General features: G+C 42.2%; 2 protein-coding genes across 4 annotated transcripts in view; both read left to right on the forward strand.

Moving 5' to 3' along the window:
* Positions 1–25,669, forward strand: part of ZNF81 (zinc finger protein 81) — a 102,617-nt gene that overhangs the window by 48,024 nt on the left and 28,924 nt on the right. For all 3 annotated transcript variants that reach the window (XM_035003933.1, XM_035003914.1, XM_035003923.1), the window contains exon 4: positions 24,330–24,456. In XM_035003933.1, coding sequence (XP_034859824.1) covers positions 24,330–24,456 — 127 coding nt within the window. The remainder of the gene's footprint in view (positions 1–24,329; positions 24,457–25,669) is intronic.
* Positions 21,388–23,492, forward strand: LOC118008494 (calponin-1-like). Its single transcript, XM_035002041.1, is given in 3 exon segments — positions 21,388–21,513; positions 22,323–22,641; positions 22,771–23,492. Coding segments are annotated over 3 exon segments (1,167 nt in total).

Genomic DNA, 25,669 nt, shown 5'->3' on the forward strand with positions numbered 1-25,669 from the left:
GGAACAGAGAATGTGCCACAGCCTAGACAGCATCCTACCCTGCCTGTTGGTTTGGGCCCCATTCAAAAAACATTGGTTTGCTGTTTAGCCAATATAAAGGATCAAGCAGAATGTCAAGGTAAGGCACTTCACTGTCTCCCATACCCAAAGAGTCCAGTATGGTGCTGGGCTTCCCTTTTTGTTGTTGGGTTCAAAGAAGTGGAAGTTTTCCCTTTTATTGCAAGAAGGGTAGGGTATTGTGAATCCAGCCAGAGGTCCCAGACACTTTACTTGGTGAGTAGACCCCTGAATTTTGACAGGGTTTATCAACCACCTCTGATGGCAAAGCCATGAGAATATCACCAGCAGAGCCCTTGAGACTAAGGCTTCTGACTGGCCAACCAAGGGGACTTCATCTATGTAGTGAAAAGTTTGGACAGCGGAGGGCAGAGGCAGTCTTGCTAACTAACCCACTCACTGGTGTGAAATACCAAGATACTCCCATTAACCCTGAGAGTACGCTGCAAAAGTACTTCAAAGGGCTCGCCATGTGAATGCAGAATGGTCTTGATCCTTGGTGTCAAGAACTGTGAAGGGTCTGAGATCTTCCCCCTACTTGTAAGCTAACAAGTTGGCTTGCCACAGTTTCAAGTGTGGACAGAACTCAGGAGACTCCTGAGTCAGTGATGAAAGACTTGTCTTTTATAAGATTTTATTTATTTATTAGAGAGAGAGGGAGCATGAGCAGGGAGGAGAGGGAGAAGCAGGTTCCGCGCGAGCAGGGAGCCGGGCGCGGAACTCGAACCCAGGACCCTGAGATCATGACCTGAGGCAAAGGCAGACATTTAACCAACTGAGCCACCCAGGAGCCCTGATGAAAGACTTTGTTACAGAAAACGCAGTGGCCAGAATCAGCTTGGTTGCACGTTAAGGAAAAAAATTAAAATCTCCTGGCAAACCAGGAAATCTCCACAAATGGAGAATAGAAAGAAAACCATTTTACTGAATAAGCACTGAACCAGATTGAAATGCACATCACAAGCTAAAGAGATTGCAGAGACAGAAAGAAATCTTGTCCCTTTTGTGTTGCTGAGGACAGAGAGTCCGTTACTTGCATGTTCTCAAGGTAAACAAACGACAACTTGTCCTCGTGAAAGAGGACTTGAAAGCACGTTTCACTCTGATTCTTTCATCCTGAATTCACCTGGCAATTGGAGTGGCCATCTGTGCTCCTTAATTGCCTCTATTCAAAGGCAAAATCAAGCTTCTGTTTCTGTGACAAGCAGGTAGTTAGAGCTTCGAGCCAGGTGCCCAGGCTAAGCTCCCAGCGTGATGCGGAGATAAGGATGCTATTTTCTTTGATGTTTACTTGTTTCCTTGATGTTTCAAGGAGATAGCTCCCAGGCCCTTAAGAAAAACATTCCTGGGTTATGATGCCACAAAAGGCTTACTTAGCCTTTTTAAAGATTTATATACATATCCAAGGGGCAGAGGAAGGATTTACAAATACCAGTTGTCTCAAAGAAATGCTCTAAGAAAAGAGAGGGAAGAAAAGGTCTTTCTCCCTTTTGACAACAGGGAAAATTAAATTTTTTTAATCCTTACAATTTCCCCTTCTTTTATAATAATACCACAATTTTGGGGCACCTGGGTGGCTCAGTGGGTAAGCATCTGCCTTTGGCTCAGATCAAGATCCTGGGGTCCTGGGATTGAGCCCCACGGCAGGCTCCCTGCTCAGTGGGGAGTCTGCTTCTCTCTCTCCCTCTGCCCCTCCCCACCCCTCATGCTCTCTTTCTCTCTCTCAAATAAATAAAATCTAAAAAAAAAAAAAATACAACAATTTTCTGAGTATGTCCATTGAAGTTTCTACCTTTCTCTGGGTAGTTTGCACCCACCTAAATATCCAGCAAGTCCACACAATAACAAAGCAAAGCCATTATGAAAATTTCCATAGCACGAGTGGAAAAATCAGTGTAGTATTTGCCGTAGGGAATCAACCTTCAAGTATGTTTTACCAGTAGTTAAAGCACATTCTTGATTAGCTGTGTGCAAAAATTGCCCATTCTCACAGATTACTTTTACAAACTGTTGTCTGTTGCTTGCTTTTTCAAATGATTAAGTATTGTTTTCTAATTCCTTATGAAATCTTACCCAATCCAAGCTTAAAGAGTAGCTCTCTGGAGGCCTGATAATCTAATTTTTAATGGAAGAGTTTTTTCTTATAAGGTCCGATGAGTTTCTCCTGAGTTCCTATCATTCCATAAGTAACATCACATTTACATAATTTAGCCCTTCATTAGTTCTTCTGTCTCTCCAAATAAGATTTCCCAGATGTGAAGCACAAAGACACCCATGGTCATTATGTAGTGTATTATTATGAGACACTTTTTGAAGGGTGTACATTGAATTTCCAGTGATTCATGTATTGACCCTAATTGTTTTAAGTCTTGAGGAAAAACCCGGCCTATGGGCTATTTTTTGCATTGGTCCAAATCAATAATTATATTATTATGATGGGCACACAAACCTCCATGAATAATAGGCATCCACTTTTGTTTATCTGTCCATACTGGGAATGGAGAGAATTTGCATCCTAAAAGTAACCCAGTGATGTTAGACCTATCTTCTGCAGTCTCTGTAAATGCCAGATTTTCTTCTTTTTTTCAAGTTTTTATTTAAATTCCAGTTCGTTAATGTACAGTGTAATATGAGCTATTAGTTTCAGGTGTAGAATATGGTGGTGATTCAACACTTCCATCCAACACCCAGTGCTCATCACAAGTGCACTCCTTAATCCCCATCACCTATTTCACCCCCACCTCCCCGACCTGCCCTCTGGTAACCATCAGTTTATTCTCTAGAATTAAGAGTCTGTTTCTTGGTTTGCCCCTCTCTCTCTTTTTTCCCCTTTGCTCATTTGTTTTTGTTTCTGAAATTTCACATGTAACTGAAATCATATGGTGTTTGTCTTTCTCTGACTGACTTATTTCACTTATATAAATGCCAGATTTGTCTATTAATTAGATGCCTTTTTACACCAGTCTTCTATCCCTTCTGGTGTAGTCATAGTCTAATATCTGTTTGTTCCCTTAAATATGAACAGTCCTGTACCTCTGAACTGTGATGCTGTGATGGAGCAATTTGATAGCTAATTGCTTCTTGACTGTACAGATGGGTGGCTCTGAGACCTTTGTGGTGATCTTTTGTTCTATCATTAAATTATTCCGAACAGTCCAATTGCAAAATGTTCTCCATTTCCATCCTACTTGAGCTCCCGTGGCTTTTAACCATCTTGCATGGTATGATTCAATCCAGTTTGCAATTGTATTGTGTGTTTTTGTAATTCTCTCAAAGCACTAAGTTTATTATTCGAAGTCTCAATATCATAAGGGATCACTGTACCTGTGCCTATGCTTGTTCCTCCCAGGATTGTATTCTGATAAGTCTTCTTTTGCCCTTGTCTGGCCCCAAACAGGCCCCTTAAACAGATTCTATAACGGGACAGCTCAAGGATTACATGTCTGGTTGTGAAAACTGATATTGGCCTCAGTTATCTTTTTTTTAAATTTTTTTATTGTTATGTTAATCCCCATACATTACATCATTAGGTTTTAGATGTAGTGTTCCATGATTCATTGTTTGTGTATAACACCCAGTGCTCCATGCAGAACGTGCCCTCCTTCATACCCATCACCAGGCTAACCCATCCTCCCACCCCCCTCCCCTCTAGAACCCTCAGCTGGTTTTTCAGAGTCCATCGTCTCTCATGGTTCGTCTCCCCCTCCGATTCCCCCCCCTGCCTTGGCCTCAGTTATCTTAAGAGAAACCATCCATCTGTAATTCTGGGGGGGGGGGGGGGCTATTAAAATAGGCTCAGGGCATTGCCATATTCCAAATATAGAAGGGAGATCCCTTTATTATATATATGCAATATATAAAAATATGGATCTTGAGGGGTCTGTTGAAAGGATTTCCACCAGTTTGGATGTAACTTACCATCACTCTCTTTACAGCTATTAGTAGTTTTATTGAACCACATCCCTACCATAGTAAAGGTGAGAGAATAATTTGCTAGTGGGGTTACTCCTACAGTTCTCATGATTGTAGTGTAGTTAAGGGATTTCTTTGCTCTTTAAGGATCCTTTTGATCAAACCAGTTAACAGAACATTGTGTGTCAAATTTAGGGCTTGAGTATCTTGATGCCCATTAGTTACTTTACTTTGGTATTATAAAAACTTACTAATGAAGATGGTTCCATCTTTAGTCTGCCAATAATTGGGTTGTTGGAATTACAAGTCTGCATCATGTCTATTCTGGGAATACAATATGGAATCTATTGGAAATATGTAATTGTGGAGACCATTATTGGAAGTACAGGAAAAGCAGTGTAACAAATAACATGTTTGTTTTCTAGTAAAATGTGATTTTTTTTAAAGATTTTATTTTATTTTTTAAAGATTTTTTTTTAAAGATTTTATTTATTTATTTGAGAGAGAGAGAATGAGAGAGAGCACATGAGAGGGGGGAGGGTCAGAGGGAGAAGCAGACTCCCTGCCGAGCAGGGAGCCCAATGCGGGACTCGATCCAGGGACTCCAGGATCATGACCTGAGCCGAAGGCAGTCGCTTAACCAACTGAGCCACCCAGGCGCCCTTAAAAGATTTTATTTATTTATTTGACAGAGAGAGACACAGTGAGAGAGGGAACACAAGCAGGGGGAATGGGAGAGGGAGAAGCGGGCTTCCCGCTGAGCAGGGAGCCCGATGCGGGGCTCGATCCCAGGACCCTGGGATCATGACCTGAGCCGAAGGCAGACGCTTAATGACTGAGCCACCCAGGCGCCCCGTAAAATGTGATTCTTAAGTAATTGAAATAACCCTACTGTTACTAGGACAGAAAGGCAGTATATGGGAATAGTAGTAAGTTCGCTAGAATACCTTATAGAAGGGAGGAAAAAATAATTTTTGCCCCATCCTTCTAAGTTCTTGGCTGAGCCCCTTGCTAAAATACGGGTTAACAAGAGAAAAACAAAAAGAAATTTATTAACATGTATATCTCATGTATACATGGGAGATATCCAAGGGAGAATGAGGAACACAAAGTGGTAGCTTAGAACTCTGGCTTATAGAGCATCTGCAACAAAGAACAATACATTAATGGAGAAATGACAGGACAAAAAAAAACAGTTTTAGGATTCCAATGACACCAAACTGTGGGAAGGTAAATCTATGGGAGGCAACTAATGGTAGATAAAGGCTAGTTAGTAAACTTTATTATGTAGATGCCATCTCCAGGTTGATAGGATCTAAAGTTGTCTTCATTGATTAACTTTTTTTTCAGGTTTCTCCAATTTATTTTTTCGTTATTTAAATTTTAGTTAACATATAGTGTAATATTGGTTTCAGGAGCAGAATTCAGTGATTCATCACTTATATACAACACCCAGTCCTCATCACAACAAGCACCCTCTTTAATACCCATCACTCATTTAGCTCATCCCCCACTCACCTCCCTCCATCAACCCTCACTTTGTTCTCTATCATTAAGAGTCTCTTATGGTTTGTATGTTTCCCCCTCTTTCCTTTTTCTTTCTCCTTTCCCATATGTTCATCTGTTTTCTTTATTAAATTCCACATATGAGTGAGATCATATGGTATTTTGACTGACTTACTTTGCTTAGCATAATACACTCTAGCTCCATCCACATAGTTGCAAATGGCAAGATTCATTCTTTTTTAATGTGTGTGTGTATATATACATTCTTTTTGAATACAAACACACACACACCCCACATCTTCTTTATCCATTCATCAGTTGATGGACATTTGGGCTCTCTCCATAGTTTGGCTATTGTTGATGATGCTGCTATAAACTTCGGGATGCATGTGCCCCTTTGAATCAGTATTTTTATATCCTTTGGGTAAATACCTAGTAGTGGAATTGCCGGGTCATAGGATAGATCTATTTTTAACTTTTTCAGGAATCTCTGTATTGTTTTCCAGAGTGGCTGCACCAGTTTGCATTCCCACCAACATCCTTGCCAGCACCTGCTGTTTCTTGTGTTATTAATTTTAGCCATTCTGACAGATGTGAGGTGGTATCTCATTGTAGCTTTGATTTGTATTTCCCTGATGATGAATGATGTTGAGCATCTTTTCATGTGTCTGTTGGCCATCTGGATGTCTTCTTTGGAAAAGTGTCTATTCATGTCTTTGGCCCATTTCATAATTGAATTATTTGTTTTTTGGATGTTGAGTTTGATACGTTCTTTATAGATTTTGGATACTAACCCTTTATCAGACATGTCATTTGCAAATATATTCTCCCGTTCCATAAGCTGGCTCCCCACAGAGCAGGAAGCCCAATGCGGGACTCGATCACAGGACCCCGGGATCACGACCTGAGCCGAAGGCAGACGCTTAACCGACTGAGCCACCCAGGCACCCCAAGCCCTTAGTTTTTCCGTGATTGGGGGGGCAATAGATAGTTGGAGTCTTTTGGCCATGATACCCCGCGGAAGGTATCAGGATTGGAAGATGATGCGGTGGGTCATCTTCCAATCCTGATGGGCTTGTTCCATCAAACAAGCAAAGCCTGCTGGTTGCAGAATTCTGTGCAGCAACTGGTGCACATCCCCATGTGTGGGGTTGTAAGCTGCAAAAACACTGCCAAGTACTTGTGCAAACTTCTGTGGGTCTTCCCTGGGCACAGGAAAAGAAGGCCTTTGATGAGTAACGTTGGCAGAGTAGAAGGACATTCTTCCTCTTCCAAGTCCCAGCTTAATGACATCAACTTTATGTGGTTAGGAAGGGCTGTCTGTCTTCTCACCGAATCAGGAAAAATGTAGAATTAGATGATGCTCTGATATCACTTATGGGGGATATGGTATCCCCATGTTGGTATTTTTCAGCCTAGCACCTTTTTGGTTTGTCTTTTCCAAGTGACTGCCCTTGCTACTCTCTATCCTGTTGCCTTCATATGAGGACACGGTCTTTTATCCAAGTTCCCAATTATTCCCTGACTGTGTTGTTTTATCATCTCTGTTTTCCTAGCCACATGGTATGTGGGTAAGAAGGGACTCCTGGAGGTGGAGGCTAGCTGAAGCATGAAATAGAATCGGAGCTAGGGCGTGAGGCACACAGAATTCATTACTAGCTCAAAAAGTTGTACCCTTGTCCCTCTTCACAGGGAAATCTGCCGATTAACAGAACTGCTTATCTCAAAGACCATAGCTTCCCTCTTAGCAGGAGTTAGTTTGAGACAGGAAGGGATAAAGATATCTAAGGGAAGGGGAGCAAGGAAGGGAGTGGGTATGGCAGAGAAAGGAGAGTTTGGTAAAGAAAAAGTGGCTTTAATTCTTTCATTTCTTCTTCGGTTTTGCTTATTCTTTCCAAATAATTTTTACCTTTTTCCCTGGAATGAGATTCATCCCAGGAACACAAATAATTCATTTGCTGAAGATGAGGTCTTTCTAAAAACCACCACAGATAAGTCAATTCACTCAAACCAAAGGCCTTATCCTCAGGCCACTGTAATACTGGATTCTCATTCCAAATAGATTCTGTTCCAAATGTTATATGGCGATACATTAGCTCTTGAAGAGAAAGACCTGCAGGCAACATTCCTGGCTTACCATATTTTTCCACCGTCAAAGCTAGTGGTGATCCTGATGGATTTTAGGTCCTGTATTATACATGTTTACTCAAGGAAAATCTAGAATTGGAGAGCATGATTTGTCCAGCTAGTATTTGAAAAATGTGCAGAGCTAGAAGGGAGATATTTTATAATTCACCTTCAGCTCTACTCAGTTAAAAAAAATTTTTTTTTTTTGGAGAGGGAGGGGTTGCTGGGGTGGCGTGGGTAGAAGCAGAGGGAGAAGGGGGAGGGTGGGGGGAAGATCTCAAGCAGACTCCGCACTGAGCGCAGAACCTGACACAGGGCTTGATCTCAAGACCCCGAGATCATGACCTGAGCGGAAACCAAGAGTCAGACGCTTAACTAACCGAGCCACCCAGGTGCCCCTCAGTTCAGGAACTTTAAGGCCATCCCATCCTTATCAGCAGATTGTTGGGGAAAATTAAAAATAAAATCTCCTGGCAATCGAGGGAATTCTTTCTACAAATGTAAAAAAAGGAAAGAAGAGAATTTTATTTCTGAGTATTAAACCAGACTGTGATTTGCATTATGGGTAATCTGCTAAAGAGATGGCAAAGACAGAACGAAATCTCACTCTCTTTTGTAGCTGAGCAGATACAGTCCATTATCTGCATGTTTTCAAGATAAATGGTAACAAGTCCTCATGAAGAGGACCTGATAGTACCATTTGCTGTTCGTTCTTGCATAGTTCATCCTAAATTCACCTGGTAATTGGAATGGCCATTTGTGCTCGTTAATTGCCTTCATCTAAGAGGCAAAATCAAATTTCCCCATCTCATTGACAAGCAGATAGTACATCTTAGAGCCAGGTGCCTAGGCTAAGTTCCCAGCACAAGGGGCGGTGGGGGTGGGGGGTAGGAACACTGTCTTCCTTGATGTTTCCATTTCAAAGCAATGGCTTCCAGGCCCCTAAGAAAAACATTCCTGGGTTGTAATGCTGACAAAAGGCTGATTTAGCCTTTTTAAAGATTTACATATATATCCAATTTTCTTAAGGAAATGCTCTAAGGGAAGGGGGAAGGGTCTCTGTTTTGGTTACAGGGGAAGTTCCATGTTTTTATTTTTAATTTTTTTAAATTTAAATTCAATTAGCCAACATATACTACTACATCATTAGTTTTTGATGTAGTGTTCAATGATTCATTAGTTGCATATAACGCCCAGTGCTCATCAAATCATGTGCCCTCCTGAATGTCCATCACCTAGTTACCCCTCCCCCCCACCCACTTCCCTTTCCGCAACCCCTCAGTTTTTTTCCCTGGAGTCAAGAATCTCTGATTGTTTGTGTCCCTCTCTGATTTCTTCCCATTCAGTTTTCCCTCCCTTCCCCTGTGGTCCTCCACGCTATTCCTTATGTTCCACATTTGAGTGAAACCATATGATAATTGTCTTTCCCTGCTTGACTTATTTCACTTAGCATCATCCCCTCCAGTCCCATCCATGTCAATGTAAGTAGTAGACATTCATCCTTTCTGATGGCTGAGTAATATTTCATTGTATATATAAACCACATCTTCTTTATCCATTCATCTATGGAAGGACATCTTGGCTCCTTCCACAGTTTGGCTTTTGTGGACATTGCTGCTATGAACATTGGGGTGCAGGTGCCCCTTCTTCTCACTACATCTGTATCTTTGGGGTAAATACCCAGTAGTGCAATTGCTGGGTCATAGGGTAGCTCTATTTTTAACATCTTGAGGAACCTTCATACTGTTTTCCAGAGTGGCTGTACCAGCTTGCATTCCTACCAACAGTGTAAGAGGGTTCCCCTTTCTCCACAACCTCTCCAACATTTGTTGTTTCCTGTCTTGTTAATTTTTGCCATTTTAGCTGGTATAAGGTGGTATCTCATTGTGATTTTGATTTGTATTTCCCTGATGGTGAGTGACGTGGAGCATTTGTCCATGTTTTTAACCTTACCCCAAGCCGTAGTTCTCCCAGGGGCAACTCAGGTTGTCCTTGACAGCTGTCTCCGCAGGCAGTGAGTTGCACGACAGAGCCTGGGTAATCTGCTGCTTACTAGCAGCCTGGAAACCAGCTTCAAAGTTGCTCGCCATACACACGAACCTGAGAAATGCCAGGAAACAAGCGTTTAGAGCCTTGCTTTCTTGTCCTACCCAGCAGAGCATGAGAGACCCATGGAAGAGCGTCTTCCAACTCCACTGGGACAGAAAAGAAAACTTAAGGCAGTGACTTCCCTTTGTCCTCCAGGGATTCTCTGCTGTTTCTCTTGGGCCACCCGGGAGAGGATAGGGAGATAGTTTGGGGAGCAATTTGCATGTCCCACTACCATATCTTTACCTAGAGCAGTCCCTGAATGGGAGGGACCCCCTTTGGACTTTATAAACATTCACAGAACAAGCCCATGAAACACCATACCAGTGATGCGTTTAGCCATGGAAGCCACAATGACTGTACCCTGAATTGGCCCAAAGCCCCCCCACCCCGCACCCCCGTCACTTTACCTTCCTTTGCTCGCTAATCCATACCAAAACCCCATCGGTTGAATTTGCGTATTCCCTTGCCCCCTTGAGATCAGATAGGATGGTCTCAGGTACCTGTCTCTAACAGAGCTTTAAAAACCTGAGCGCTCCCATCCCTGAAGTTCTCCAGAGTACTCGGGGGGTATGTATGGCCTTTGGTCCCTCTTGGGAACAGAGAGCCTCTGGCCCACCCCTAATCATTTCTTCAAAGCAGCTGAGTTCAGGGTCGAAAGAGAGGAAGGGGTGAGGCATAGAGTGGGAGGGTGGATCCATGCCAGCCAGCAAGTCTTTATGTTTACCTTTGGGTTTGAACCATGGAGCGGCTACTCAGGGCTTACCCAAATGAACATCTTATGTTTTCAGGATGCACAGAGCACTGTGTCAGGTGGCTAGGTCCTCATGTTTCAACTTCGGGGATGCCTCGATTCCATAGACACAGCCACGTTGCTTTCTAGCTGTGCCCATTGGCTAACTCATGCTTTCCGAGGACAGTGGCACCTTTTTCTTTTTAGGATACCCACTTTAATCTGGGGGCACTCGCTGCCCATTTTCATGATAGCATAAGGGAGAAAAAAGTTTTCCTTGACCTTCTTAGGGTCCCCGGCTGGGTCTGAAAATGAAACTGACAAAGACAGATCAATAAGAGAAGAGCATACATATTCACTTAATATAAGTTTTGTGTGACAGGGGAACCTTCATAAGGTCAGCATATTCATTGCTGGCTCCCATGGACTTCCCTCAAAGGTCCCAGGTCCCAGGGATTAGGATGTAAACATCTTTATAGTGGCGGTGGTAGGGTCATCATTCTGTCTACCAGAGAGGCCCACGAGGCCCTCATTCTTCCTTTTCCAGAAAGCCACATCTCTGGGCGAAACCATTCCTAATCACCCAAACCTCCAAAGAACTGTGAAGGGTCTGAAATTTTATCCCGTTTGCAAGCTAACAACTTAGCCTGCCACGGTTTCATGGAGGCTGGCAGAAGACATGAGACTGCTGAGTCAGAGACAAAGGACTTTTGAACACTCGGGACAGTCGTGGGAGTCACTGTGAACATTTGCCACTTCTCGAAGCCCCAGTTCCCACACGGTGACACAAAGAGGGCCAGAGGATACTTGCACATGCAGTGGGTTCCATTATATGGGAGGAACCCCCAAACCTATGGACCCCAAATCTTTCATAATGAGCAGTAAGCCTGCCTGATCTTTGCCCGGAAGGAGAAATTATCTTTTTAAAAAAGATTTTATTTATTTATTTGACAGAGAGAGGGAGATAGAGAGCACAAGCAGGGGGAGCAGCAGAGGGAGAGGCTGAGCCTTCCTGCTGAGCCACCCAGGCACCGGACATTACCTTGAGTATAATTTATATAACCTGTCCCTTGCTCTGGAGTTGGGGGACTATATCTTTTAAGGCTGTGTGCTGTATAAACATGCTTGAAAAGACAGTTCGGCGGTGGGGGGGTGGTGCCTGGGTGGCTCAGTCAGTTGAGCATCTGTCTTTGGCTCAGGTCATGATCCCAGGATCCTGGGATCAAGCCCTGAGTTAGGCTCCATGCTCAGCAGGGAGTCTGCTTCTCCCTCTGCCCCTTCCCCCAGTTCATGTGCGCTCTCTCTCTCTCTCTCTCTCTCTTAAGTTCAGAAAAAAAGGCAGTCAGTGAGGCTGCTTGCAAGGCATGCAGAAATGTGAGACGCCTGGAGAATTGTCTCTCAATAGTCTCTCAAATCCCTTTTAATTTGTAACAGGTCTGACACTTTCTCCTCCCTTGTGTTTTTCCCCTTGCTATTTATTTGCGAAGAAACTGGGCCCTTTGCCCCGACCTAGGTCTCACAGTTTTGGAATTTGCTAATTGTATTCTGGTGGTTGTTTATTTAACAGTTCCTGTATCTCCATTTTAATTTGAACTGATAAACCTAGAGGCCTGATCAATTGAGATTTAATTTTTTTTGGCAAGAATACTTCATAGGTGGTGGTGAATGCTTGCTGGAGGCATGTAATGCCTGGTTATCTCTCTCCGTGTGTTCAGGGGTCATCAACCTGATCTAGATTGTAAAGTTCCTTCAGTCTTTCACCTGATAGTTTTCCACCCTTTGAAGATCTCTGCTTTTATTAGCACCTGTTAGCTGGAATACTTCTGCAAAGAATAAAGTTCTATAACCCACTATTTATCCTAAAGTGCAGTACTTAGAGGAAAGATAATCATTTTTTAGAATTTTAAAAAAGATTTTATTTGAGAGAGAGAGAGCACCCACAGGCAGGGGGAGGGGCAGAGGGAGAAAAACAAGCAGACTCCCTGCTGAGCGGGGAGCCTGACGTGGGACTCAATCCCAGGACCCTGAGATCATGAGCTGAAGGCAGATGCTTAACCGACTGAGCCACCCAGGTGCCCCAGAAAGATAATCATTTTAATATGAAACTCAAGTCATATCTCTTTCCTGATATATAAAACACTTCAATGGTGATCTACAGGCATACCTTGGAGATCTCTCAGGTTTGGATCCAGACCATTGCAATAAAAGGAATATTGCAATAAAGCGAGTCAAATGAATTTTTTGGATTCCCTGTGCATATAAAAGTTATGTTTACACTATACTGTAGTCTACAGAGGGTGCAATACCATTCTGTCTAAAAAAATGTAGATACCTTAATTAAAAAATACTTTATTGCTAAAAAATGCTGACCATCACCTGGAGCTTTCAGCGAGTCATAATCTTTTTGCCAGTGGAGGATCTTACCTCAGTGTTGATGGCTGTTGACTGATCAGGGTGGTGGATGCTGAAGGTTAGGGTGCCTGTGGCAATTTCTTTTTTTTTTTTTTTTTTTAAAGATTTATTTATTTATTTGAGAGAGTGAGAATGAGAGAGAGAGAGTACATGAGAGGGGGGAGGGTTAGAGGGAGAAGCAGGCTCCCTGCTGAGCAGGGAGCCCGATGCGGGACTTGATCCAGGGACTCCAGGATCATGACCTGAGCCGAAGGCAGTCGCTTAACCAACTGAGCCACCCAGGCACCCCGTGGCAATTTCTTAAAACAAGACAACAATGAAGTTTGCTGCGTCGATTGACTCTTCCTTTCACAAATGATTTTTGTGTAGCATGTGATGCTGTTTGATAGCATTCTACCCACAGTAGAATTTCTTTCAAAATTGGAGTCAGTCCTCCCAAACCCTGCCACTTCTCTATCAACTAAATTTATGTCGTATTCTGAACCCTTTGTTGTCATTTCAGTGATCTTCACAGCATCTTCACCAGGAGTAGATTCCATCTCAAGAAGCCACTTGCTGGGGCACCTGGCTGGCTCAGTCAGTAAAGCATGTGACTCTTGATCTCGAGATCATGAGTTCACACCCTCTGGTGGGTGTAGAGCTTACGTAAAGCCATTTTCTTTGCTTATCCATAAGAAGCAGCTCCTCACCCATTAAAGTTTCATCGTGAGACTGCAATTCTCTGACATCTTCAGGCTCCACTTCTAATTCTAGTTCTCTTGTGCTATTTCTCCACATCTGCAGTTACTTCCTCCACTGAAGTCTTGAACCCCTCAAGGTCATCCATGAGGGCAGGTTGGAATCAACATCTTCTTAACTCCTGTTATGTTGATATTTTGACCTCTTCCCATGAATCATGAATGTTCTTAATGGCATCTAAAATGGTGAATCCTTTCCAGAAGGTTTTCAATTTACTTTGCCCAGATCCATCAGAGGAGTCACCATCTCTGGCAGCTATAGTCTTACAAAGTGGATTTCTTTTTTTTTTTTTTAATTTTTTTTTAAAGATTTTATTTATTTGACAGAGAGAGACACAGTGAGAGAGGGATCACAAGCAGGGGGAGTGGGAGAGGGAGAAGCAGGCTCCCCGAGGAGCAGGGAGCCCGATGTGGGGCTCGATCCCAGGACCCTGGGATCATGACCTGAACCGAAGGCAGATGCTTAACGACTGAGCCACCCAGGCACCCCGGATTTCTTAAATAGTAAGACTTGAAAGTTAAAATTACTCCTTGATCCATGGGCTGCAGAATGAATGTTGTGTTAGCAGGAGTGAGAACAGCATTAATCTCCTTGTCCATCTCCATCAGAGCTCTTGGGTGACCAGGTGCATTGTCAGTGAGCAGCCATATTTTGAAAGGAATCTTTGTTTCTAAACAGCTGGTCTCAACAGTGGGCTTAAAATATTCAGTAAACCATGTTGTAAGCAGATATGCTGTCATCCGGGCTTTGTTGTTCCATTTATAGAGCACTGGCAGAGTCGATTTAGCATCATTCTTTTTTTTTCTTTAAGATTTTATTTATTTATTTGACACAGAGAGAGAGGGAGCACAAGTAGGCAGAGCGGCAGGCAGAGGGAGAGGGAGAAGCAGGCTCCCCGCTGAGCAGGGAGCCCGACGCGGGGCTCGATCCCAGGACCCTGGGCTCATGACCTGAGCCGAAGGCAGCCGCTTAACCGACTGAGCCACCCAGGCGCCCCGATTTAGCATCATTCTTAAGAGCCCTGGGCTTTTCAGAATGGAAAATGAGCCCTGGCTTCAACCTAAAGTCACCAGCTGCATTGGCCTCTAACAAGAGAGTCAGCCTGGCCTCTGAAGCTTTGAAGCCAGGCATTGACATCTCTCTAGCTCTGAAAGTCCCAGCTGGCATCTTCTTTCAAACAGAAGGCTGTTTCATCTACGTTAAGATGTGTTTTTTAATGTAGCCATCTTCGTGAATGCTCTTATTAGCTGGATCTTCGGGATACCTTGCTGCAGCTCCTCCATCAGCACTGGGCAGCCAACCCCCGGCGCTTTTATGTTAAGGAGACAGCTTCTTTCTTTGCACCTCATGAACCAGCGTCTGCTAGCTTCAGACCTTTCTTCTGCAGCCTCCTCACCTCTGTCAGCTTTCACAGAATTGAAGAGAGTTGGGGCCTTGCTCTGGAGTAGGCTTTGGCTTAAGGGAATGCGTTTGCTGATTTGGTCTTCTTTCCCAGACTACTACAACTTTCTCCACATCAGCAAGAAGGTTGTTTCGCTTTCTTATCATTCCTGCGTTCACTAAAGGAGCACTTTTAGTTTCCTTCAAGAACTTGTTTTTGCGTTCACAACTTGGCTAACTGGGGCAAGAGGCCTAGCTTTGGGTCTAAAGTGAGAGACATGTGAGTTTTCCTTCCACTTGAACACTTGGAGGCCATTGTACGGTTATTAATGGGTCTGATTTCAATACTGTTGTGTCTCAGGGAATAGGGAGGCCCAGGGAAAGGGAGAGAGATGAGGGGGATGGCTGGTGAGTGGAGCAGTCAGAACACACACATTTATCAGTTAAGTTCGCTGTCTTATATGGACGCAGTTCATGGCACTGCAAAACAGTTACAATAGTGACATCCAAGATCACTGATCTCAGATCACCATAACAAAGAAAATAATAATTAAAAAGTTTGAAATACTGCGAGAATTACCAAAATGTGACACAGACACAAAATGAGCAAATGCTGTTGGGAAAATGGTGCCGATAGATTTGCTCAATGCAGGGTTGCAACAGACCTTCAATTTGTAAAAAATGCAATTAAGTGAAGCCCGATAAAACAAGGTACGACTGTATTATGAAAAGAATTTACACTGTTTTCATGATCAGACTCTAGCATACTTCCTGGATTTTTTTTCTTATAATCACCTGTCTGACATATTTTACAGTCTTCTCTCCTTTTTACAGAGCTATTCCTTTTTTCCTTAATTACCATGTATTTTCCTTTCTCCACACCTTTCTCTTTATCTTTCTTAGAAAATATTTTCCCCCATTTATCTCCGTCATACTTACTTACCCCCCCAAAATTCTGTTTAAATGCTACCAACTCTAAGGACCCTAAACCTACACCTCCAGTAGAACTACTTTCTCTTTGGGGCCCACAGGGTACCCTAAATATATTTCTAACATGCACTTTTGTTTTCTGTGTTTTTTGAAACCGAGTTATATTTGAAAGACATTGAATTATATATAGTTTGATGAGTTTTGACAGATATATCTATGTAACCACCACTCAAACTAAAATACAGAACAGGTCCATCACCCTCTTGACCAGTCAATATCCTACCCCTGAGGCAGCCATTTTTAAGAATTTTAATCCCTATAGATTAGCTCTGCTTGTTCTTGATTATCATTTGGTCTGTGTTTGGCTTCTATTTCTAAATGAACAGAATATTTTGGAGAGTCATTCAGGTTGTGTCTGTCACCAGCTCTTTCCCTTTTATTGCTGAGTATTCCGTTGTATGAATATAGCACAATTTGTATATGCAGTCACCTGCCGATGAACATTTTGAATGTTTCTAGTGTTTGGTTATCATGGATAAAGCTGTTGAACATCTTTTCATACGCTTTATTGGCCATTTGTAGATCTTTTTTGGTGTCTGTTCAAGGATTTTGCCCATTTAAAAAAGTTGGATTATGTGTCTTTTTTGTTATTACTTTGTAGGAGTTTTTTTTTTTTTGAACTAACATCATCGTTCTAGAATATTTTTTTTTTAAAGATTTTATTTATTTATTTGACAGAGAGAGACACAGCGAGAGAGGGAACACAAGCAGGAGGAGAGGGAGAAGTAGGCTTCCTGCCGAGCAGAGAGCCCGATGTGGGGCTTGATCCCAGGACCCTGGGATCATGACCTGAGCCGAAGGCAGATGCTTAATGACTGAGCCACCCAGGCGCCCCTAGAATATTTTTTTTTTTTAAGATTTTATTTATTTATTCATGAGAGATAGAGAGAGAGAGAGGCAGAGGCAGAGGGAGAAGCAGGCTCCCCACGGAGCAGGGAGCCCGATGCGGGACTCGATCCCAGGACCCTGGGATCACGACCTGAGCCGAAGGCAGACGCTTAACCGACTGAGCCACCCAGGCGTCCCTAGAATATTTTTTTTATTTTATCATGTTATGTTAGTCACCATACAGTACATCATTAGTTTTTGATGTAGTGTTCCGTTGATTTATTGTTTGCGTATAACACCCAGTGCTCCATGCAGTACATGCCCTCCCTAATACCCATGTAGGAGTTCTTTCTACATTCTAACTATGGGTGTTTTGTGTATGTATTGCAAATATTTTCTCCCAGGCTGTGTCTTGATTTTTCATTTTCTTAATGGCATCTTTTGATGAGCAGAAGTTTTAATTTTGGTAAGGTCCCATTTATCCAAATTTTCTTTTATATTTATTGTTTTTTGTACTATGTCAAGAAATCCTTGCTTGACCCAGTGTTGCAAAGATATTCTCTTATGTTTTCTTCTATGGCACTTTTAGGGTTTTTGTTTGTTTGTTTTTTGTTTTTTTTTTATTTTTAGGGTTTTTTTTTTCCTTTTTTAAAAATTGAAATATAACTACATGGCACCTGGGTGGCTCAGTCGGTTAAAGTGTCTGCCTTCGGCCCAGGTCATGATCCCAGGGTCCTGGGATTGAGCCCCGCATCGGGCTCCCTGCTCAGCGGGGAGTCTGCTTGTCCCTCTCCCTCTGCCCCTCACCCCCACCCATGCTCTCTCTCTCTCTCTGCTCTCTCTCTCTCAGATAAATAAATAAAATCTTTAAAAAAATGAAATAGAAATATAACTAACATAAAATATCATGTTAGTTTCAGGTATGCAGTCTTGATTCAACAATTCTATACCTTAGTCCACACTCAGTACAATAAGTGTAGTCACCATACATTATTACAGTATCATTGACTGTATTTCCTTTGCTGTACTTTTCATCTCATGACTTATTTATTTTATAACTGTAAGTTTGTACCTCTTAATCCCCTTTATCTATTTCACCCATCTCCCCTCATCTCCCTTCTGGCAACCACCAGTTTGTTCTCTATATTTAAGAGTCTGTTTTTTTGTTTGTTCATTTGTCTTGTTTTTTAGATTCCACATATAAGTGAAGTCATATGGTATTTGTATTCTCTGTCTGACTTACTTTACTTGCCATAATACCCTCTAGGTCCATCCATGTTGTCACAGATGGCAAGATCTCACTTGTTCTTATGGCTGAGTAATATGTCATTTTATATACCACATCTTCTTTATCCATTCATCTATCGATGGACACTTGGATTGCTTCCATATCTTGGCCCTTGTAAATAATGCTGCAGTTAACAAAGGAGCATATATCTTTTTGAATTAGTGATTTCATTTTCTTTGGGTAAATACCCAGTAGTGGAATTGCTGGATCATATTTTTAATTTTTTGAGGAGCGTCCACATTATTTTTCCCAGTGGCTGCACCAGTTTACATTCCCACCAACAGTACACAAGGATTCCTGTTTCTCCACATCCTCACCACTTGTTATTTCTTTTTTATTCTAGCCATTCTGAAGGGTATAAGGCGATATCTCACTGTGGTTTTGATTTGCATTTCCCTGATGATCAGTGATGTTGAGCATCTTTTCATGGATGTCTTTTTTGGAAGAATTTCTATTCTGGTTTTCTGCCTATTGATAAATCAGATTATTTGGTGGGGTTTTTTTGGAATTGAGTTTTATAAGTTCTTTATGTATTTTGGATATAACACCTTATTGGATATATCATTTGCAAATATCTTCTCACATTCACTAGGCTGCCTTTTTGTTTTGTTGATGGTTTCCTTTGCTGTGCATAAGCTTTTTATTTTGGTGTAGTCTCAATAGTTTATGTCTGCTTTTGTTTCCCTTGCCTGAGGAGACATAGCTACAAAAAATGTTGCTTAGACTGATGTCAAAGAGATTATTGCCTATGTTTTCTTCTATGGGTTTTATGGCTTCAGGTCCCACATTTAAGTCTTTAATCCGTTTTGAATTTATTTTTGTGTATGGTGTAAGAAGATGGCCCAGTTTCATTGTTTTGCATGTAGTTGTCCAGTTTTCTCAACACCATTTATTGAAAAGATTTTCTTTTCTCCACTGTATATTTTTATCCCTTTTGTTGTAAATTAATGACCATATAGGGGTGGGCTAATTTATGGGCTCTGTCTTCTGTTCAATTGATTTAAAGTGTCTGTTTTTATGCTAACATCATACTGTTTTGATTGTTACAGCTTTGTAATACAGTTTGAAATCTAGGGTGTGATACCTCCAGCTTTGTTCTTTCTGAAGATTGCTTTGGCTATTTAGGGTCTTTTGTGGTTCCATAAGTATTTTAGGTTTGTTCTATTTCTCTGAAAAATGCCATTGGAATTTTGACAGGGATTGCAGTGAATCTGTAGATTGCTTTTGGTAATGTAATATTTGGTAATTTGGTAATATCTTAACAGTATTAATTCTTCCTATCCATGAGCACAGAATATCTTTCTGTTTACTTGTTTTATTTAGTTTCTTTCATCAATGTGTTATAATTTTCAATGTATAGTTCTTTTACATCCTTGGATAATTTATTCCTAGGTATTTTTCTTTTTCTTTTTTTTTAACATAGGTATTTTTCTTAATGCAGTTATAAATGGGATTGTTTTCTTAATTTCTTTTTCTGGTAATTCATTATTAGTGTATAGAAACACAACAGATTTTTTTTTAATTTTATTATATTATGTTAGTCACCATACAATACATCATTTGTTTTTGATGTGGTGATCCATTGTTTTTGTATATTGATTTTTGTGTCCTGCAACTTCATTGAATTCATTTTTTAGTTCTAACAGATTTTTTGGTGGAGTCTTTAGGGTTTTCTATATATATATAATACGATGTCATCTGCAAATAGTGACAGTTTTCCATCTTCCTTTTCAATTTGGATGCCTTTTATTTCTTTTTCTTGCCTAATTGCTCTGGCTAGGACTTCCAATACTCTTGAATAAAAGTGGCAAGAGCGGGCATCTTTGTCTTGTTTCTGATCTTAGAAAAGCTTTCAGCTTTCCACTGTTGATTATGATGTTAGCTGTGTGCTTGTCATATATGGTTTTTATTGTGTTGAGATACCATCTCTCTATGCCTGCTTTGCTGAGAGTTTTTATCGTAAATGGATGTTGAACTTTGTTAAATGCTTTTTCTGCATCTATTGAGATGATAATATGATTTTTATCCTTTATTTTGTTAATGTGGTGTGTCACATTGATTGATTTACAGATGTTGAACCATCCTTATAGCACTGGAATCCCATTTGATCAATTTGTAGGGTTCTTTTAATGTATTGTGGAATTCATTTTGGTAATATTTTGTTGAGGATTTTTGCATCTGTATTCATCAGGGATATTTAGCTGTAATTTTCTTATCTTGTGGTGTCCTTGTCTGGTTTTGGTATCAGGGTAATTTTGACCTTGTTAGATGAATTTCAAAGTGTTCCCTTCTCTTCTGTTTTTTGGAAGAGTTTGAGAAGGATTGGTATTCTTCTTTGAATGTTTGGTGGAATTCTTTTTTTTTTTAATATTTTATTTATTTATTTGAGAGAGAGAGAGAGAAACAGCATGAGAGGGGATAGGGTCAGAGGGAGAAGCAGGCTCCCCACTGAGCTGGGAGCCCAACGTGGGACTCGATCCCAGGACTCCAGGATCATGACCTGAGCCGAAGGCAGTCGCATAATCAACTGAGCCACGCAGGCGCCCTGTTTGGTGGAATTCTTAGTGAAGCGGTTTGATTCTGGACTTTTCTTTGTTGGGAGGTTTTTGATTACTGATTCAGTCTTCTTATTAGTATTCAGTCTGTTTAGATTTTCTATCTTTTCATGATTCAGTCTTGGTAGGTTGTGTGTTTCTAGGAATTTATCCACTTCTTCTAGGTCATCCAGTTTGTTCGCATATAATTGTTCATAGTAATCTAGATGGTTATTTTTATAGTTCTTCTCAGTTGAACTATCCTATTATTCTTTCACTGTGAACATATTTTTCTTTATGTTCTTGAGCATACTTACAGATAGCTGGTTTAAAATCCTTTACTGCTAATTCCGGCATTTAAATCAGTTCAGGGTCAGTCTCTGATTGCATTTCCTCTTGAACTTCTTTTATTTCTCTCAATACCTTTCTGTTTCTTTCTATGTTGATTATTTTCAACTGTATCTTGGTTGTTGTGAATCATATATTGTAGACATTTTGAATTCTGTTTAGTTCCCCTGAAGATCGCTGATTTTTTTTCATTTGGTTTAGCAAGCACTTAATTTGGCTGGACTCATATTGGCAACTGTCTCCTCTATGGTGTGTGGTAACTCAAATTTAGTTAATTTATTTACTCAACCAGAGATTAGGAAGAGTTAACACATAGATCTCAGGCACCTTTTTCTGTGTGAATTTGTCTTTCTGGTGGTCATGACGACTGCAAAACTCTCCTTTGATTCTTCAAGTTCAGTTAAGACTGGAGTTTTTCTAGTGGAATTGCAGTTACCCTGCATGGCATGACTAGGTCTTTTTATAAGCTAAAGGCTGTAAACTTGGTAAACCCATCCAGTGCCATCCCTTCTTCTAATTGTCAGTTCTCTTCCAGTAAATACCTGATTTTTGTTACTCTTCAGTATCTCCAGGTAGTTTTTTTTTAATATTTTGTTCAGAGTGTAGTTGTTATCTATGTGAAAGTTGGTCTGATAAAATTAATTCAGTCATACTGGAACTTGATTATTGTTAATTTTTGTATGTGGTGTAAGGTATGGGTCAAGGTTTGTTTTTTCCTCCAAAACTTATATCCATTGTTCCAGCACAGTTTTTTGAAAAGACTTTTCTTTTCCCCATTGAATTACTTTGGTACATTGGTCAAAAAACAGTTGTCCGTATGTGTATGGTTCTGTTTCCGGACTCTCTGTTCTGCTCCATTGATATATCTATCTGTACTTACATCAACACCCACACTGAAGTATCTAAAGTATCATAGCTTTATAGTAAGACTTATCATTACATATAAATCCTCAACACTGTTCCTTGCTTTGGCTATTCTAGATCCTTTGCATAGCCATATACACTTTAACATTTCCTTGCCAGTTTTTACCAGAAAGTTGACAAATAATTGGTTGAACAAGTAGAAGACAAATGAGTATGGTGATAGAAAATTTCAACAACACTCAGCCAACTTGATTTGTATATTATAGAATACTACAGCCATCAACAGCTGAATATACATTCTTTTCCAGGGACACATGAAACATTCTTCCGGATAGACCGTATGTTGAAATCGTACAGAGTATATTTTCTCACCACTACAGAATTCAATTAGAAATGAGCAATAAAAAGGCATGAAGAGAAAATGGTCATATTTGTGAAGAATTAATTAGAGCAAGAGTAGAGGGAGCTATGTAAAGTTAAAAAAAAAAGTATGCATGCTTCCTTCTAGAAGTTCTAGAACACAGGCAGATGGAGCCTTAGCTGCTGCCTCGGTCTTCAGTGCCACTGCCACTGCTGCCCACCACCAGCCAGCGTGTCCTCTGCTCACTTCAACCAGGGCCCCGCCTATGGGTTGTCTGTTGAGGTCGAGAACAAGCTGGCCCAAAAGTGTGACCACAAGCGGGAGTAGGAGCTTCAAGAATGGATCGAGGGGGTGACAGGGCACCGCATCAGCAACAGTTTCATGGATGGCCTCAAAGATGGCATTCTTTGCAAGTTCATCAGTAAGTTTCAGCCAGGCTCCATGAAGCAAGTCGGTGAGTCGACCCAAAATTGGCACCAGCTGGAAAATATTGGCAGCTGCATCAAGGCCATCACCAAGTATGGGGTGAAGTCCGCTGACATTTTTTAGGCCAACGACCTGTTTGAGAAAACCAACCACACCCAGGTGCAGTCCACCCTCCCAGCCCTGGCCAAGACGAAAGGGAATAAGGTGAATGTAGGGGTGAGGTATGCAGAGAAGCAGGAACAGAAATTTGAGCCAGAGAAGCTAAGAGAAGGGCAGAACATCATTAGGCTACCGATGGGCACCAACAGATTTGCTAGCCAGCAGGGCATGACAGCCTGTGGCACCCCGTGCCACCTCTGTGACCCCAAGCTGGGCAAGGACCGGCCCCTGGACCAGGCCACCATCAGCCTGCAGATAGGCACCAACAAGGGAGCCAGGCAGGCCGGCCTGACTGCATCTGGGACCAAGCAACAGATCTTTAAGCCTGGGCTGGGTATGGAGCATTGTGACATGCTCAACATCAGCCTTAAGATGGGCAGCAACAAGGGGGCCTGGCAGCAGGCCATGACAGTGTATGGGCTGCTGTGCCAGGTCTATGACCCCAAAAACTGCCTGACGCCTGAATACTCAGAGCTGGGCAAGCCTGCCCACGACCACCACCCACACAACTGCTACAACTCAGCCTGGGGCCCTGGGCCCCCCCACCCTGCCTTCCCTCCAGGGAGGCCAGCTGGTGCTCTCAGCAGGGTTGAGCCGGCCCCACCGACCCCGTCCCCCTGCATGGTGTCCTCTAGCCCCCTGGGACCCACCTACAGGGTTAGCACTGGGGGGGCAGACTGGGGAGCCTGTGGTGGGGGAAGGGGGCCTTCCTCCTTGGAGCGCTGCAGGATCCAACATTGAGTAGGGTGTTCCCAACAGCACCCAAAGGACGCGCACTGAGCAAAGCTACCCCTAGCTGTCCCCCGACTCCCTTACAGGTGGATTCCCCCAGGACAAGAAGTTCCCCCCAAGCAGAACCCCCAGAGCCCAGGCTTGGCCTGCCCCTCCCCATTCCTGCAGTGGAAGCAAACTGCATGCCCAGAGGCCCAGCGGACACATGTGGTTTGGTTTGCAGCGACTGGCATATGTAGATGGGACGATGGCATTTGTAATGCGAGTACTTTCTTTTTCTCTTTCACTGGAGCACAAAAAATGGCTGTAAAATTAAAACAAAATAAAAAAAAATAAAAGTTATAGAACACAGACTTCCCATTAAAATGAACAACAATAAAGAAACACCCCCCCCCAAGAAAATGAACAACAAAATAGGATCAAGGTCAAATCCTGTACAAAATTATTAAGACATGTTAAAAATGAAAGACTGGGGGCGCCTGGGTGGCTCAGTCGGTTAAGCGTCTGCCTTTGGCTCAGGTCATGATCCCAGGGTCCTGGGATCGAGCCCCCTAATCGAGCTTCCTGCTCTGCAGGGAGCCTGCTTCTCCTGCCTCTGCCTCTCATGAGTAAATAAATAAAATCTTTAAAAAAATGGAAGACTGACTTAATGTTGTACACAACGAATGGCAAAGGTTTACGATTAGATATTTGTATGCTACACAACATTACACATAACTAGGTATTTTGTAGGCATACCGTATAGCATATTCTGGTGAAAAAATCATTAAAAACAATTTCTTACTGATCCTCTCCCTATCCCCCGCTGCTGACCCTGTCACGTTGAACGGGACTGTGTTGTTACAGGTCTCCGTGTCATTCGAGGATGTGACTGTGGACTTCAGCAGGGAGGAGTGGCAGCACTTGGACCCTGCTCAGAGACGCCTTTACCGGGATGTGACGCTGGAGAATTACAGCCACTTGCGCTCAGTGGGTAAGCCCAGCCCTTCGGAGAAACTACGAGGAGCGTGTTAGGGGTAAAACTGTATCCTCCAAGTAAACTGTGTTGAAGTCCTAACCTCAGTTAGGACTAAGCACCTCGGGATATGCTCTTTTTTGGAATTGGGGTCTTTACAGAAGTAATCAAGCTTAAACGGGGTCTTCTGGGTGGGTCCTAATCCAGTATGACCGGTGTACTTAAAATAAGGGAAATCTAGACACAGAGACAGACACACACAGAGGAAAGACAGTGTGAAGACACGTAAGGAAAAGAAGATGGCCACGTCACTGGAGTGGTGCATCTATAAGGCGACACATGCCCGAGGCCACCAGGAGGTCAGAGAGAAGCATGGACGAGTTCCTTCCCGTATTGAAGGTTCTCCTTCAAAAGGAGCATGGCCCTACTGACACCTTGATTTCGGACTTCTGGCTTCCAGAACTGTGACTCAGTGAATGTCTGTTGTTTTGAGCTGCCCAGCTTCTGGTACTTTGTTATAGCAGCCCTAGGAAACTAAGACAGATTTTTGTAATATGGAAGCGGCTTTGGAATTGGACAATGGGTAGAGGCTGGAAAGGTTTTAGGTGCTTGATAGAGAAAGCCTAGATTGCCTTGAAGAGATTCACTGGTAGAAATACGGACGTTAAGGGGGCTTTGGGTGAGGTCTCAGATGGAGTGAGGAGTGTGTTACTGGAAACTGGAGGAAAGGAGATCCTTGTTACCAAGTAGCAGAGAACTTGATTGAACTGTGTTCTGTTGGGTGAAAAGCAGAAAGCGTAAGTGATAAACTTGGATAGTTAGCTGTGGAAATTTCTAAGCAAAAGCGTTAGAGGCATGGCCTGTGCTCTCCTTGCTGCTTACAGTAAAATGCAGGAGGAAAGAGAGACATTGGAGAGGAATTGTTAGTAAGAGAAGAAGCAGAACTTGAAGATTTGGAAAATGCTCAGCCTGTCCATAGTGCGAAAACTGAGATGGACTCTGGAAAGAACACCAAAGGTATGGACAGCCAGTTGCTAAAGAGATCAGAAGTATGACCTGTGGATCCCATCAGCCACGTCAGTGGAAATGCTGCTAGCTTTGACCAAAGAGGACAGAGACAGGAAACAATGAGGGAAGGCTGTAGGGTGTCTGTTCCGCTGTGCACATGCATTAGATTAGCCTTCTGGAAGGGGGATGAATGATTTCAAGGATGGTTCTGAGGCCAGGATGG

The sequence above is a fragment of the Mirounga leonina genome, unplaced genomic scaffold (genome assembly GCF_011800145.1).
Source record: "Mirounga leonina isolate KUSES-001 unplaced genomic scaffold, KU_Mleo_1.0 Mir_101609, whole genome shotgun sequence".
NCBI lineage: Eukaryota > Metazoa > Chordata > Mammalia > Carnivora > Phocidae > Mirounga > Mirounga leonina.